This window comes from Ochotona curzoniae, unplaced genomic scaffold (genome assembly GCF_017591425.1).
Source record: "Ochotona curzoniae isolate NIBS_2020 unplaced genomic scaffold, NIBS_Ocur_1.0 contig_3622, whole genome shotgun sequence".
In the NCBI taxonomy this organism is placed as follows: Eukaryota; Metazoa; Chordata; class Mammalia; order Lagomorpha; family Ochotonidae; genus Ochotona; species Ochotona curzoniae.
This window is the reverse complement of record NW_024465926.1, coordinates 13,712,790-13,728,075: the sequence shown is the minus strand read 5'-3', so window position 1 is coordinate 13,728,075 and position 15,286 is coordinate 13,712,790. Positions and strand designations below refer to the sequence as shown.

The 15,286-nt window shown below is 51.0% G+C and overlaps 2 protein-coding genes and 1 pseudogene across 2 annotated transcripts; 1 reads left to right on the top strand and 2 right to left on the bottom strand.

Annotated features, from left to right (window-relative positions):
- Positions 1-181: 181 nt before the first annotated feature.
- On the bottom strand, positions 182-13,129 carry CENPT (centromere protein T). Its single transcript, XM_040982170.1, has 14 exons — positions 12,800-13,129; positions 4,813-5,054; positions 3,690-3,780; positions 3,477-3,564; positions 3,248-3,344; positions 3,011-3,147; positions 2,848-2,884; positions 2,514-2,656; positions 1,893-2,093; positions 1,539-1,658; positions 1,229-1,314; positions 577-821; positions 393-497; positions 182-305 (listed from the first exon to the last, which is right to left on the bottom strand). Exons 1-14 carry the CDS (start codon positions 13,127-13,129, stop codon positions 182-184), a joined length of 2,046 nt encoding a protein of 681 aa, XP_040838104.1.
- LOC121158121 lies at positions 11,340-11,469 on the bottom strand (annotated as a pseudogene).
- On the top strand, positions 12,905-14,704 carry THAP11 (THAP domain containing 11). The gene has a single exon (XM_040982519.1). The coding sequence runs from the start codon at positions 13,128-13,130 to the stop codon at positions 14,040-14,042; it is 915 nt and encodes a 304-aa protein (XP_040838453.1). The 5' UTR covers positions 12,905-13,127; the 3' UTR covers positions 14,043-14,704.
- The last annotated feature ends 582 nt before the right edge of the window (positions 14,705-15,286 follow it).

Here is a 15,286-nt window from a genome sequence, read left to right as displayed (position 1 = left end):
GGGGACGGGGGAGAAGTTAGGGATCCGGATTGGGGGCAGTCCCTGCCTGGCTATCCCAGCACATACATCAAAACACGAAACATTCTGTTTGTGATACTTTATTGATGCTAGGGGGTAGGCAAGAATACCAGGAGGCCTGGAAGAATAGATGGGGGAAGGGGACAAGTGTTATGGCCCGGTGCTACTGGGCTGGGAAGACAGAATTGCCACTGAATGCACAGGGGATGAGCAGCTGCCGGTACTCCAGCGGCAGGTGCCGCTCCACAAGCACGTGCAGTGAGACTCGGTCAGTGACCAGGCCCTGCCTGCAGCAGAGGGAGAGAAGGGACAGATGGTACCATGCCAGCCCTCTCTCACCCAGCACCCACCCACCTCCACCTCCTCACACTCACCGTCGCATCAGCAGCTCCAAATCCTCTGGCTTCACCGTCTTGCGGCCAGCATGAGCAGCAAATACCTCCAGGTCATCGCAGAGGTGCTGAAAATATTTGTCTAGGCTGCCAAGGTTAGCAGGGGAGAGACAGTCTGTCACCAACCTGAGGGCTCCTCCCTCAACCCCAGATGTCCAGAGCTCACCATTTCTCTACCATTCCAAGGGCTGCCTTCTCCATGGGCATCTTAGCGTAGAAGTTGAAGAGTTTTATGTAATGTTTCAATCCAGTCTTGTATGGATCTGGACGGGGCCTGTGGCCAGCAGCTCGGAGCCTGGGAGGAGGCCTGGCTGGCACAGCCTGGGAAGGTCTGCTGGGAGCAGGAGTGGATAGAGCTGGCTGAAATGCTGTCTGCAAAGGCCCTGATTCAAAGGCAAGCTTTGCTGGCTCCTGCTATGGCTGGGGACCATGTGCCCCTTGGTCAACCTAAATTAGCAACTGCAACCATATATGGGGGGCAGGGATGTCAAGGGGTCACCTATGGCTCTGGTCTCTCCCTGCGTCCTGTTCCTGCAGTCTTGACCCAATGTCCTAGTCTAGCTCATCATTTATTCTGGGGCTTCTTCAGGCTGTGACCCCCAGGCCTCAGAACAGACATTGTCTCCCATTAGTCCACAGCTGCCTGCCCAGGCCATCTCCAGCAGCTGTCTCTACACACTGCCCTGGCACCTCCCTTCACCCACGTTCCTTTCAGGCCCCTCCAGGATGACAGACACACTCCAGGGAGTGTCCTTCCCTGGCCCAGGGCATTTTCCATAAGGACCAGGAGGTGGGGTCCTGGGATCTTACAGGGTAGCATCAGGCAGTCGCGGTGGCTCAGCAAACCGAGGAGGCTGCTCAGCTTGGAAAGACCTGGGACTGCTGGAGGCCATCTCTGGACCTGCTGCAGAGGAAGGGCAGGTCACAGGAGGCTCAAGACCATAAGGCCCTATCTCTTGAGGGTCCCACCCAGCTCTGGTGCCACAAGGGACCTGTAACATCTTTTTGTCCATCTAACATCTCCAGTGCCCAGAAATGCATCCCAGGACCAGGAAAGCTCCTGCAATGTCAGGGCTGGAACACAGTGTTCTTGCCCACGTTCGCCTTGACCACTGCACGGGGCCTCACCTGTGCTATTGGAGGGGTCCTCCTCTCCTGAAGACACATCCAGCTCCTCGGCTTCTGCTGCATCTTGGGATCCCACTGCTTCTGTCACCTCTGGAGTAGCAGCAGGCCAAGGCTGAAGTTCTTGAAAGGGTAAAGATGGATAGCAGAGCCAGACCTAACCACTGAGGAAAGACAGTCCAGAGCAATACCAGGGCACCAGTGTGGAATCTCCTAGTCCAACATTGATTCTGCTCTTAGAAGAGGGTGGGACCACAACCAGAGAGTACCCATGACGGCTTCAGGATGGAAAACCAGAAGTGCCGATCTTAATGGAGCTAAGCTTGGCACCAGGCCATCTGCACCCGAAACACTCACCATCACTCTGCAGCCCGAGCCGACTGCTCTGTGTCCGGTGGGACGTAGTCCTCTCAGCATCTTCATTCTCATTGTGAGAGGGATGGGGAAGGAAGTGAGGCACACCAGGGGAATGGCCAGCCAAGGGCTGGGAGAAGGGTTGGGTGTCCTCCAACACAATGTCTGTCGGCACAGTGGTCACAGAGGTTCTGAGGCTGTTACCTAGAGAGAGCAAGGGCCGGCGGACACTCAGTATCCTCAAGGCCTACCTGCTGCTGCCAGGATGACCAGGGCATGGGCTATCGACCCCCAGGATCTGCCCAGAGAAGAGGAAAGATGACTCCAACCCAATTCTTACCTCCCTTCCACAGCTCTCCTGCTTCCTGCTCACCTGCCTGCTCTTTGCCTGGCATTCACAGGCCTCCAGAGCTGCTCCCTAAGCCCTGAGCCACTCACCCATGCCTCTCCTCTAGCCAGGACCCTCTTAATGGGGAATTTAAGCTAACATTAGGCTCCTGCACCTGCTGCCACAGGCTAGCTCATCTCTACACCCAGTGTTTTCCAGCCCTGGACTCAGCAAAACCTGCTCTAGGTCACAGGAAAGCGTCCCCAAAAGCCAGGGCAGGGAAAGCTCAAGGTTACCTGTAGGAGCAAAGGAGGCATCTTGCAGATCCTGCAAAAGGAGCCCCACATCCACAGCACGGCGTGGCGGAGGCTTGCGGGCGAGGCCCGGTCTCTTCACAGACTGCGGCTGAAGAGGGGTGGCAAAGGTCAGGTTCAGGGAGCTGGTGGAAGGGAGGAGGCACAAGAAGAAGTCAGGTTCCTGAGGTGCTTTCCCCAGAACCTGTGCCCACGGTTCTCAGTCACTGCAATGCAGCCCCTGGGCTGGGAGGCTGAACCTGGCAGAGAAGCAACTCAGTCAGCACCTCTCTCCCCAAATGTCTCCTTCACCAAAGCCCAGAACAAGGAACATCACCTGGTGAGGGAGGACGCATCTGCAGTCTCCTGAGGCTCTGCAGAGGATGTAAAACAAGAAACCCCAGTAAGTTCCCAGGCCCATCAGGGGCCTGTCTCGGGCCGCCTCAGCCTGACTGGAGGAGAGGAGCAACAGGGCAGCATCAGCCAGGCTTAGGGCTCACCTTGGGCAACAGGCTGACCTTGGTCCACTTGTCGTTCAAACATGGACAGCCGCACCCTTTGCTTCCTCCTGCCAGGAGCCAGCAGAGCCGGAGCCGGACTGGTAGAGGGCTCAAGCTCCGGAAGTTGCAGTTCCAGGCTAGGAAGATGGAGCTGATCTCAAAGAAGCATAACTCTGGCTTTTGAGGTTCCCAAGAATCTCCTGATACAGATCTGCCCACCAGGAGATCACTCTTTACCTGCCCCGACTGCTTTCCCGTCTTGAGGGCTGGGCGGCTGTGGGTGCCGGCACAGGCTTCCCTGTTGACTCTGGCTTCAGGATAGAGGATTCTGGGGCTGCAAAACACACCAAGAGAGTAGGGCCCACAGAGCAGGCTTTCCAGCAGGACAGACCCCAGGGGACCAGGGTGGACCTGGCTGCTGCCTCTGACCGCATGACCACAGGCTGCTGCCTGCGCACATGCTCACCTGTCCGCAAGATATTCTGGAACAGAGTCCGGGGTGTCTGTTCCTCCAGGTGTCTCCTGGCTTGGCTATGAACTGGCCTGCCCACGGACTGTGAATGAAGGCACCAACCAATCTATCCGTTGGCCTTGGAATTCTTCCCAAGGCAGGCCTCAGAGTAAAGCTAGATTTGTGGGATCCCAGGGCCCTAGAACAGCCAGCAGGCTGGTCACTCACCTTAGTTCCATGGGAGCGTCTTTTGGTTGTTGGTTTGGTTTGGCTGCGCAGCCTCCAAGACAAAGGGGTTTTAGGCAGGGTTCTCTGGGTCCTGTGTAAAGAACATGGCACAGTAACCTAGTGGCTAAAGTCCTCCCCTTGCATGCACTGGGATCCCATATGGATGCCAGTTTTAATCCTGGCTGCTCCACTTCCCATCCAGGTGTGGCCTGCTTGGGCTATCCTTTTCTGCTTGTGGCCTGGAAAAGCAGAAAAGGATAGCCCAAAGCCTTGGGGCCCTGCACCTGTGTGGGAGACCCAGAAGAAGCTCCTGATTACTGGCTTCAGATTGGCTCAGCTCTAGCTGTTGCAGCCATTTGGGGAGTGAACCATTGGATGGAAGATCTTTCTGTCTCTCCTTCTCTCTGTAAATCTCACTTTCCAATAAAAATAAATCTTAAAAAACAAAAAAAGATCAGTTAAAAAAAAAAGATCAGTGACTCTGCGAGTCAGGTAGGGCCTGGGGGCAAAGGGGTCAGTGGGTGAAGGCTAGACAGGCCAGGGGTTAATTACTACCTGTCCTTTAGAAAATATTTTACATATATATATATTATAAACATATGTTTATATATGTGTGTGCTGTTTTGTGTATATATTTTATATATAAAAAAACAACCAAGGTAAACATCTAAGCAGTTTCAGGGGATCTGAGTACTTTGTCAGGATATGCCAAGGTCCACCTGGGTCGCACTCAGTCCAGTTCTCAGATTCCAGAACCAGAGAATGCCGGATTCAGCAGCTTCTCATCTCTTAGAGGTCTAAAATCTACCAGGAACGGCCTCCTCCCTTTAAAGGCTGACAGAGGCCGACCTCTGCACCACCAGCTCGCCACAGCCCTCACCCACTGCCGCCCCGCGAAGCATGGGCTCTCCCGGCTGCTTTCCCACCTTCCCTCCAGAGTCTGAATGAAGACTTCCCGCATAGCTCGGCGGCCCGGAAGCCCCGGAGGCGGGGAGGGCAGTGAAGTCACTCTCACGGGCCAGGACTGCTCCCCAAGACTCAGTGCAGAGGCGGCACTGAAACCTACCCCAACCCCATCCCACCCAGTCTCCTGGCCCGAAGCTCAAGCAGCGCCCTCCAGTACCCAGCCCGAACACTCGAGCGACGCCGCGGGGAGCGCGAGTCGGCTGTATCCAACACGCGCCGCAGCAGAGTGCGCGTCGTAGGCTCGCTGTTCGGACTGTAGCTGTCAGCCATCCTCTCACACCGACTAGCCGTCCAACTGTCCAGGCAGCTGACGCCGCCGCCGCCGCCTTCCCGCCACCCAGGTTTAGATAACTCTCGCGACAAAGGCCGCACAGCCTCACGGGAATCGTAGTTCTCGCTCTACCGCGGCACAATGCGAGGTGGGTAGTGGTGACAAACTGGCAGGGGGAGGGAGGAGTCCTACTGAGTCGGCGCTTGCAAGCGATCTAAGTCTTGGTTTTCTCTTGTGACAATTTAAAGTAAAAAGAAACCTAAAAAGGAGCTTGTAATGATTTAATGTATTATACATCATTCGCTCTTGCACAAGCAGAGATTCAATTCAATTAACAGCAAGTCGCTCTTAGAATATCACTCCTTCCCATCTCCCTCGCTCGGGAAAAGGGGCGGCACTTGGGCTTGGAAAGACGCTTGCGTTCTGTGTGTGACCTGGCCAGATTGGCAAAGTAAAACAGTTCTGTTATCTATCAGAAGAGACTACGTGGCAGGTTCCAGCTTTAGTGATTGAGGCACTGGTGATCGAGAACCAGTGTTGGAATCTCAACAAGGCAATTTTGGAATGAATTTCACCTCTGCAAGTACTGTTGATGCTCACCACATTTTCCTGAACTTCTGTCTTCGGTTTTCCTGGCAACTGAACCAGAACTTGGATTCTGAGTCTCTCATGGAATTCTTCACAGAATTTGCTCCCAGGCCACATGTATCAGATACTCTACAGGCACGGACATACTTGTGCCTGTTAAAAAAAAATGGAAGCTCCTGCTTCCTGACTTGGAATTGGCCCAGTTCCCATCATTGCAGCCATTTGGGGAATGGACCAGCGCATGGAAAGATCTCTTTCCCTATCTCTCCTTCTCTCTCTGTAATTCTGACTTTCCAATAAAATAAAGGAGCAAAGGGGCCAGTGTCACGCCACGGTCCTGCTTCCCTCGTCAGAGCAGTAGTTCAAGTCTGGTTGTTCCCTTCCCGTGCTACTCTACGCTATTGTGCCTGAGAAGGGAGTAGAAGATGGCCACAGCACTCGTGCTCCCGCCACTCCCATGGGAGATCAGAATGGGGTTCCCGGTACCTGGCTTCAGCCCAGATCTGCTGGTGTAGCCATTTAGGAATTGAACCAGTGGGTACTTCACTGTTTCTCTAATAAATAGATAGATCTTTGCTTTTTTAAAATGTAGCAAATAAAAAAAAATTGTATTAATGTTTCTCAAAAAGAACTGGAAAGGGCCCAGTGCAATAGCCTTTCAGCTAAAATCTTCCTCGCCTTGAACATGCCAGGATTCTATATGGGCACTGGTTCTGATTCCAGAGGCCCTGCTTCCCATTCAGCTCCCTACTTGTAGCCTGGGAAAGCAGTCAAGGACAGCCCAAAGCCTTGGGACCCTGCACCCGCATAGGAGACCTGGAAGAGGCTTCTAACTCCTGGCTTCAGATTAGCGCAGCACCAGCCACTGCGGCCACTTAGGAAATGAATCATTGGATCAAAGATTAGAATCAGAGCCTAAATGGGATCCCAATGTATTCAAGGCAAGGTCTTTAGCTGATAGGCCACCACACCAGGCCCAGTATTACTGTTTTTTAAGCAAATATTTGCTTTCATCTTTTAAAAATTTTTCATTAATTTTTGAATATGTACTTAATTTTAGTTAGAAAGGCAGATCAGATTTACGTGGAGAAGGAAATATAGGGAGAATGATTTTTCATCTGCTGTTGTACTCCGCAAATGGCTGCAAGGGCTGGAATTGAGGCCATCTGAAGCCATGAACTTCTTCCGATTCTCCCACATGGGTACAATGGAACATCCTCTACTACTTTTCCAAGTCCTAAGCATGGAACTAGATGGGAAGTGGAATAGCCACGACACAAACTAGGGTGCTGATAGTTGGAGAGGAAGGATAAGCAGTTGAGCCATCACACTGGGCTCAGTTTTTTTTTGTTTTTTTTTTTAAGATTTATCTATTTTCACTGGTAAGGCAGATACAGAGAGGAAGAGAGACAGAGAGCAAGGTCTTCTGTCCAATGGTTTACTCCCAAAGCAGCCACAATGGCTGAAGCTGAGCCAAGCCAAAGCCAGGAGCCAAGAGCTTCTTCTGGGTCTCTCATACAGGTGCAGGATCCCAAAGCTTTGGGCCATCCTTTACTGCTTTCCCAGGTCACAGGCAGGGAGCTGGATGGGAAGTGGAGCTGCTAGGATTAGAACCGGCACCCATATGGGATCCAGGCGCATTCAAGGTGAGGACTTTAGCCACTAGGCCATGCCGCCAGGCCCAATAAATAAGTCTTAAAAACAACAACAACAACAACAAAAAAAAAACGTGGCCTATAGGGATTCCAGTGCTTTAACTGCTATGCTATTGTGCTGAGCCCTGGGCTCAGTTTTATTATTTGAAAGGAAGGGTTAAAGAGGGAGAAAAGTAAGATCTTCCATCTAAAGATTCATTCTCTAAATGGCTGTCACATCCAGGGCTGAGCCAGGCTGAAGCCCGGAGTCACGAGCTTCCTCCAGGACTCCTATGTGGGTGCAGGGGCCCAAGTCTTAGGCCATCTCTGCTGTGTTCCCAGGAACATCAGTGAAGAGCTAGATCAAAAGTACAGTTTCCAGGACTTGAACTGGCAAATTCAGAGAGACTTAGCTTGCCATGGCACAATGCTGTTGGCTCACCCTTGTTCTAAATGTTGTAGGCATTCACTGGGGAGTTCAACAACAGTATATCAAAATCAGATTTTCTTCAGCAGTCATGTCAAGAAAAGATTGAAAGGGTGGCAACAGGGAAAGCCGTGAGGCGTGTGATAAGATTCTGGTCTTTCTTGGAAGGTGACAAAATAGAGGGTGAGCTGGGCGTGGGGAGGGGAGAAAACCATGCAGTCTGGATATGCTTTGAATGTCGGAGATTAAAACAAATCTTATATATTAGAGTTTTACTGAGAATAGTTTTCTCGTTTTTTAAGATGTATTTTTTCTTTAAGATACATTTATATTTTATTGCAAAGTCAGATATACAGAAGAGGAACGACAAAGAGATCTTCCATCCAATGATTCACTTCCCTAGTGACCGCACAATTAGTGCTGCGCTAATCTGAAGCCAGGAGCTAGGAACCTCCTCCAGGGCTCCCATGCGGGTGCAGGGTCCCAAGGCTTTGGGCTGTCCTTGACTGCTTTCCCAGGCCACAGGCTAGGAACTGGATGGGAAGTGGAGCAGCCAGGATTAGAACCATCAGCCATATGGGATCCCGGCATTTTCAAGGCGAGGAAGACTTTAGCAGCTAGGCCACGGCACCGGGCACTCTTTTCTTTTCTTTTCTTTCTTCTCTCTCTCTTTTAAGATTGTTAATTTTTTCTTCTCTCTCTTTTAAGATTGTTAATTTTTTTTTTTTTGGAAAGAGATCTACAAGCAGGAGAAATAGGAAGAGAAGAGAAAGTTCTTCCATCCTCAGTTCATTCCCCAAATGGCCACAACAACATCTGGAACTGAGTCAACCTGAAGCCAGGAGCCAGGAGCTTCTTCTGGGTCTCCTATGTGGGTACAGAGTCCCAAGGTTTTGGGATCCTAATGTGGGCAAAACAAGGATTTGGCCACTGAGCCATCACACTCAGGGTCCAACCTCTTTTTTTTTTCAAAGATTTAAAAAAAATTTATATCAAGAGCTACAAATTGAGAGATTATTCATCTGTTAGTTTACTTCCCCAGATACCTGCAAATCCCAAGGCTGAGCCAGGGAAAAGCTAGGAGCCAAGAGCCAGGAGCTTCATCCAGATTTTCCTGGATGGCGGGCCCCAACCACTAAGTTATCTTCTGTTGCTCTGCTCAGTCATTAGCAGGGAGACAAATTGGAAGCAGAACAGCCAGGACATAAACTGATGCCCATATGGGATGCTGGTATAAGAGGCAGCAGCTTTATTAGCTACACCACAACACTGGCCTCCCACCTACCGTATTTTAAGCAAGGTGAATATAAGTTGAATGATATCAGTAATGACAATGAAAATACACAATAGAAAATACAAGGATTTTTTTGCTGACTTTTCTGTATACATATGTTTTATAAAAATATAGACATGTATCATTGCATGCATTCATACTATTGTCAAAATAATTCCCCAAATGAAAACCCATTTTTCACTGTGAGCCAGACACTAGATCCCACAGTTCTGAATTTGCAGTCTAGATTGTGGTCCTCAGCAACACCTGAGTGCAGGAAAGGGCCATTAGTAAAACACACGGTAACCAAGAACTACATTGTCAGTACAGAATCCAGTGGTACTGTCTGGGTGTTGGATCCAGAAAATATACCTTCCCTATTGTCCTGTAATTTTTCTAAAGCTTTTAAAGCATTGGTTACCTTTCTGATAAAACATAAACTAATAATAATGACAACATGGAGCATTTTATTTTCTTTTGAAAGCTATTATTTACTGAAATATTAATTTGTTTGAAAGGCAGTTACTAGAGGTTCCCTGAGTCTATGGAACTTTATCATAAAAATCTTAAAAAATAAATTGATGGCTGCCCAGGGCATTGGAGACAAGGGGCTGGTCTGCTCCAGACCCGGCACAAGTTTCAGCCTAGAACAGCAGGGGCCACAGGAGCCAGTTATGTCACCAACCTGGAGGGATTCCAGTTGACCAATGGCACACCTGAATGGACATTCCTTACATAGTTGGGGCACAGACAGCCCCTTTGCCTGCCCACGTGTCTCGAGGAGTACAAAACTGCTCAACAGGTATCTCAGCTGCCCTTTTCGCCTCCCTCTTCTTTCCCCTCTGTGCGAAGGCGTCCCAGGAGCGGATTTTCCAATAAAGCTTCCATTACAACTCTGAACAACTTGCCGATATTCCACCAGCGGGTGGGCGGGAGGTGGTCATCATCTAACATGAATAATAAAAGAAAGGAAGCATTACAGAGAGAGAGGGACAGTGATGTGCCATCTGCGGTTTCACTGTCCAAATGGCTGCAAAGACTTGAACCCAGGAGCTTGGGATTCTATCCAAGTCTCTCACATGGTTGACGGGCCATCCTTCACTATTTTCCCAGGTACATTAACAGGACCAGTTCAGAAGTAGAGCAGCTGGGACTTCCAAAGGCACTCATGGAATTTGTCACCCCACACTTTAAAATTTTTTTGAAAAGATTATCTAGCTATTGGAAAGGCAGAGTTTTTGGAGAGAAGAAAGACAAACAGAAAAAGCTTGTGAAGAACCTCAGTATCAAAATCCCAACCATTTGTTCATGGCTCATCACTACTAAGAAACTGTATGAGCTTGCAAGCTAAAAGGCCTATGTAACCTTTAGCAGCCTGTGTGACTTTTAGCACTGATGGTTCCCAATTCTTATGAATCAAGGCCCACCTAAATCTGGTTATCTCACAGGTGGCTCAAAGTAATGAAGTGGGTGCTTCCCGTAGTTGCTGGAGGCACAAGCTGTCCAGCAGAGATAGGTAGGGAATGTATGGTATTTCTCCTCACATTGCAGGCTATTGTGAATTGCCCCTTTTCAAGCTATTGTGGACTGCCCCTATAAAAACCCTGTGAATATGCTGTTCCAGGCCACACTCCAGGTAAGGAAGTTGGTCCCTGCTGGCTGCCTGCTCTCAACTAAGATCCCAGGCTTGGATGTGCTGAGCTTCAATAAACCATTTTTGTGCACTTGGATTTACTTCAGACTCTTGGTTATCTCAAAATCGGGGCACAACACTTGCATCCACTGATTCACTCCCAAATTGCAGGAAAGGCTAGAGCTGTGTTGATCTGCAGCTAGGAGCTAGGAACTTCCTCTACACCTTTCCACATGTATGCAGAGATTCAAAGACTTAGGCCATCTTCTGCTTCTTTCTTAGGCCATTTAGCAGGGAGCTAGGCAGGAAGTGAAACAGCCAGGACTCCAATCAGAGTCCACATGGGATGCTGGCACTGCAAATCAAGGCTTAGCTTGCTTACTCCTTCCTCCAAGGGACCAGCCCCAATATTTTTTAAATTTTCATATCAATAAAAATAATACAAATATGCAAGAGTTCATTTTCATAATCTGTTATCAGGAGGAAAAATGAGAGAACTTTTAAGAGGATGGGTGAAGAGGATCCAAAAAAAGGCAGGTGGGTGGCAGCAGGCCTCAGGAGAAGGAGCACTCCTGAGCAGCTTCTGTAGCGCCCTGCAACTCTTCCCACACCTTTCACAGCCTCAGGCATCACTTTCCCCTAAGGAAGGCCAAAGAACTACACAAAGGGGCAGGTACAGCTGCAGTTGGCCAATCCCTAAAGCCATGTGGGAAGCAGCTTCCAATCCAACTTTATGCAAAGGCGCCTATGGCAGCTGAGGATCCAGATAGAGCTTGGAGTCTTGTCTCCAGCATGTGGGGGCCATTTTGGGAGTGAAAAACCTCTGTCATTCAGCTTTCTTTTTCTTTCTTTCTTTTTTTTTTTTTTTTTCGCCAATGCCGACTATATTTCAAGTCATCACAGTGGGATATGGGGAAAAGTTTTCAATTAGCAACAATAGTGCCTCGGATAAACCTCATTGGCTACAATCCTGCCATTGCGCAAAGCTTGTCACTCAGATTTCAAATAATTTTTTATAGATTTATTTGTATTGGAAAGTCAAATATACAGAGAGGAGGAGAGACAGAGAAAGATCTTTTGTCCATTGATTCACTCCCCAAATGACTGCAACAGCTGGAGTTGAGCCAATCTGAAGCCAGAAGCCTCGAGTTTCCCACATGAGAGCAGGGTCCCAAGGATTTGGGCCATCATCCGCTGTTTTCCTAGGCCACAAGCAGGTAGCTGGATGGGAAGCGGGGCAGCCCGGACATGAACCGGCACCCACATGGGATCCTGGGGCGTGCAAAGTGAGGACTTTAGCCACTAGGCTATCATGCTGGGCCTCAAATAATTTTTAAAAAATATTTATTGTCTGTCCATTGATTTACTCCCCAGTTGATCAAAATGGCTGGAACTGAGCTGAATGGAAAGCAGAAGCCAGGAGCTTCTTCTGGGTCTCCCATGCGGGTGCAGGATCCCAAGGCTTAGGGTCATCCTTGACTGTTTTCCCAGGCCACAGGCAGGGAGGTAGATGGGAAGCAGGGGCTGCTGGGATTAAACCAATGCCCATATGGGATCTGGGTGCGTACAAGGGGAGGACTCTAGCGGCTAAGCTACCATGCTGTGCCCAAATAAATTATTTTTAAAGTGCGGGGGGGTGGGGGGTGGGGAGGAGGGCACTTTAGAATGATGTCCAGCTGTCTGTATGATAAAATCTCAATTCCTTTAATATGGTTGCGTTCCATATAGTTCCCACCCACCTCAGGTCGCTGAACCCCTCTTTCAGTAGGTCTCCTTCCTACCCTAGACTTTCCAGGACTTTTCTGGATCCCTGGCGCCCATTTTCAATGAAGAATCTCTTCATTGCTTTCTGAGACTACGTGGTGCTTATCGGTGTTTTGATTCACATTAGTGAAGTAAATAGATGCAGGTAGTGGCTGACTCGGGAGTCTTCAAGGTAGTGAAAAGGGCCCAGGTTTCCCCTCCCTACACTTCCACAGGAATATCACTGATTCAAAGGTACCGGTTTGGAGACCTGCTCAGGGCAGGGAGAACAACCTCGCCCAATTCTGGTCCCCCTCCCACCTTGCTCAACGCGCGGTACCACGGGAATTGTAGTCTCCATAGCCACACACCGAACGCGCTTGCGCAGTGCAGAGGGTAGCGTTCCCCAACCCCCACCTCATCAGGATTCCGGGTCCTTGTCGGGGACAGTCCGTGCGACAGCGTTCCAATCGGATACTCCTCTCTCATCCTCCAGGGACAAGTCTGACTGGGAAAGACGACACTGCTTTGCAAAGATTTGTCGGAGGAATTCTGAAAAGCGGTAGGAAGCGCACCCCTTCTCCGGAAGTGAGCACCGCGTGGCGCGGTGCATTGTGGGGGGCGTAGTCCTTCTTCTCAGGCGGTCCTTGGCGGCGTCCCCGGGGCCGACTCCCGAGCGCAGGCGGGCGGCTGGGCGAGCGGCGCAGCGCGGGCCGGCTGGAAGCGTCTTGTGGGCACGGGCCGCCGGGCAGGTGTGGCAGGCGGCGCGAGTGGGAGGCCGTCTTAAAGTCTCGTGCGGCGCCGCCCGACGGAGGGTCGGGCTGCCGGGCAGCGGCGGGACCGACCTGACCGTCGAAGGGCGCAGAAGGCCGGAGGGGCCGTGCGGGGCGGCGCGGCGCAGCCATGCCTGGCTTTACGTGCTGCGTACCGGGCTGCTACAATAACTCGCACCGGGACAAGGCGCTGCATTTCTACACGTTTCCCAAGGACGCTGAGCTACGGCGCCTGTGGCTGAAGAATGTGTCCCGGGCTGGCGTCAGCGGGTGCTTCTCCACCTTCCAGCCCACCACGGGCCACCGTCTCTGCAGCGTTCACTTCCAGGGCGGCCGCAAGACCTACACAGTGCGAGTCCCCACCATCTTCCCGCTGCGCGGCGTCAATGAGCGCAAAGTAGCGCGCAGGCCTGCAGGAGCTGCGGCTGCTCGCCGCCGGCAGCAGCAGCAGCAGCAGCAGCAGCAACAGCAACAACAACAGCAGCAGCAGCAGCAGCAGGCGTCGTCCTCCACGGCCTCCACGGCCCAGTCCTCCCAGCTGCAGCCCAACCTGGTGTCGGCCTCTGCCGCCGTGCTCCTCACCCTTCAGGCCGCTGTCGACGGTAACCAGGCTCCGGGGTCCGGTCCGCAGGCGCCCAGCACTCCAAATGGAGAAGATGTGAAGCCCATTGACCTTACGGTGCAAGTGGAGTTTGCAGAGGGCGCGGCTGCCGCGGCTGCTGCAACAGAGCTCGAGGCTGCTACGGCAGGGCTGGAGGCCGCCGAGTGCCCTATGGGTCCCCAGTTGGTGGTGGTTGGGGAGGAAGGCTTCCCTGATACCGGCTCCGACCACTCGTACTCGCTGTCGTCAGGCACCACGGAGGAGGAGCTGCTGCGCAAGCTGAATGAGCAGCGGGATATCCTGGCGTTGATGGAAGTGAAGATGAAAGAAATGAAGGGCAGCATCCGTCACCTGCGGCTCACCGAGGCCAAGTTGCGTGAAGAACTGCGCGAGAAGGATCGTCTCCTGGCCATGGCTGTGATCCGCAAGAAGCACGGAATGTGAATGTGAGCCATCTGGCCTGCGGGATTCCTGGACCCCTTGCCTCCTATGGCCTCCTCGGGCACTAGGGGCACCGTACTGATGATTAGGGCAGCTGGATTCTGGCTGGTGATCTGATAGTCTCACTTGTTTTCCTTCTAAAAGTAGGAGTCTGCGGCCTCCAGCTCTGCGCCGGAGACACCAGCATTTGTGACTTGGTTTAACCTCCCTCCCCATGTTGTGTTGCAGATTCTGGCTAAGCAGAGGCCTCAGAACCATAGAACTTGAAACTTAAACCCCTGAGGGTTGCAGGTGGGATGCTCCAGAGACTTTGGGTTTGGGAAAACCTCTCCTTAAGGCTGGACAGCAACCGGAAACGATTCTTCTGTGTGTAGTGATAACAGTTCCAAGGAACCTGAGTTCCCGTATTACTTTTTCCTTCTGGGGTGCAGCCTGTGACTCTATTGGGGATTGGTGGATCTCAGGGTCTTCTAGGACCTCCCTCTCCAGGAGGCTGTTGACCATGGGAACTGGGGGACCTGCAGACGGAGATCCAGCTTGCCAGGGACTTAGGTTTATCCTGTTATGTTTGCTACTGGTTACAAATTCTATTTTCTGTACAATTAGACTAAAGTTTTCACTGTGTTTGTTTGGCAAGACAAATTAAACAAAAAGTAAGGTTTTTATTTGGGTTTTGCCATTTTATTTAACTATCTGGGAAACCTAGGGAAATAGGCTTCAAAGGTTGATGCTGCGAGTGCACATGGTTTCATGATCGGTTTAATGTTGGCTGCTAGCCTCGTGGGCCCAGCTCATTCCAGTAAGAGACAGGAAATGAAACCAAGCAGTCCCAGCCTGTCCGAGGCACATATCCCTGTATCTTTTAACCAGGAGGTGTGATTGCGAGCTAAGCTGAATTCACAGCCATCGCTGAGGATTTTGAATTCTCAGCTGGAGTTGACATTTGCTCAGCATTTCCACTCTGAGGGCTTAGCTCGGTGGCTGGGGCACCTAACCTGGAAAAGACCGCATCCAGATCCAGCCATGGCTCTTTAATACACAAAGATTCTGCAGTGTGAAGGAGCTGTACACAGAACGTGTTAAGGGGTTGAGATTTGTGGCTCTTGATCGATCTTGGCTGCTGTTCCTTTTCTTCAGATTGGGTCTAGGAGGGGTGAGGATGACACAGCTTTGAGTAATGTAGCTCAAAGGCAGTAAGAAGTGTATGCCTTCAAAGCAAGACCTGTTTACCATAGTGTTGAGACAGA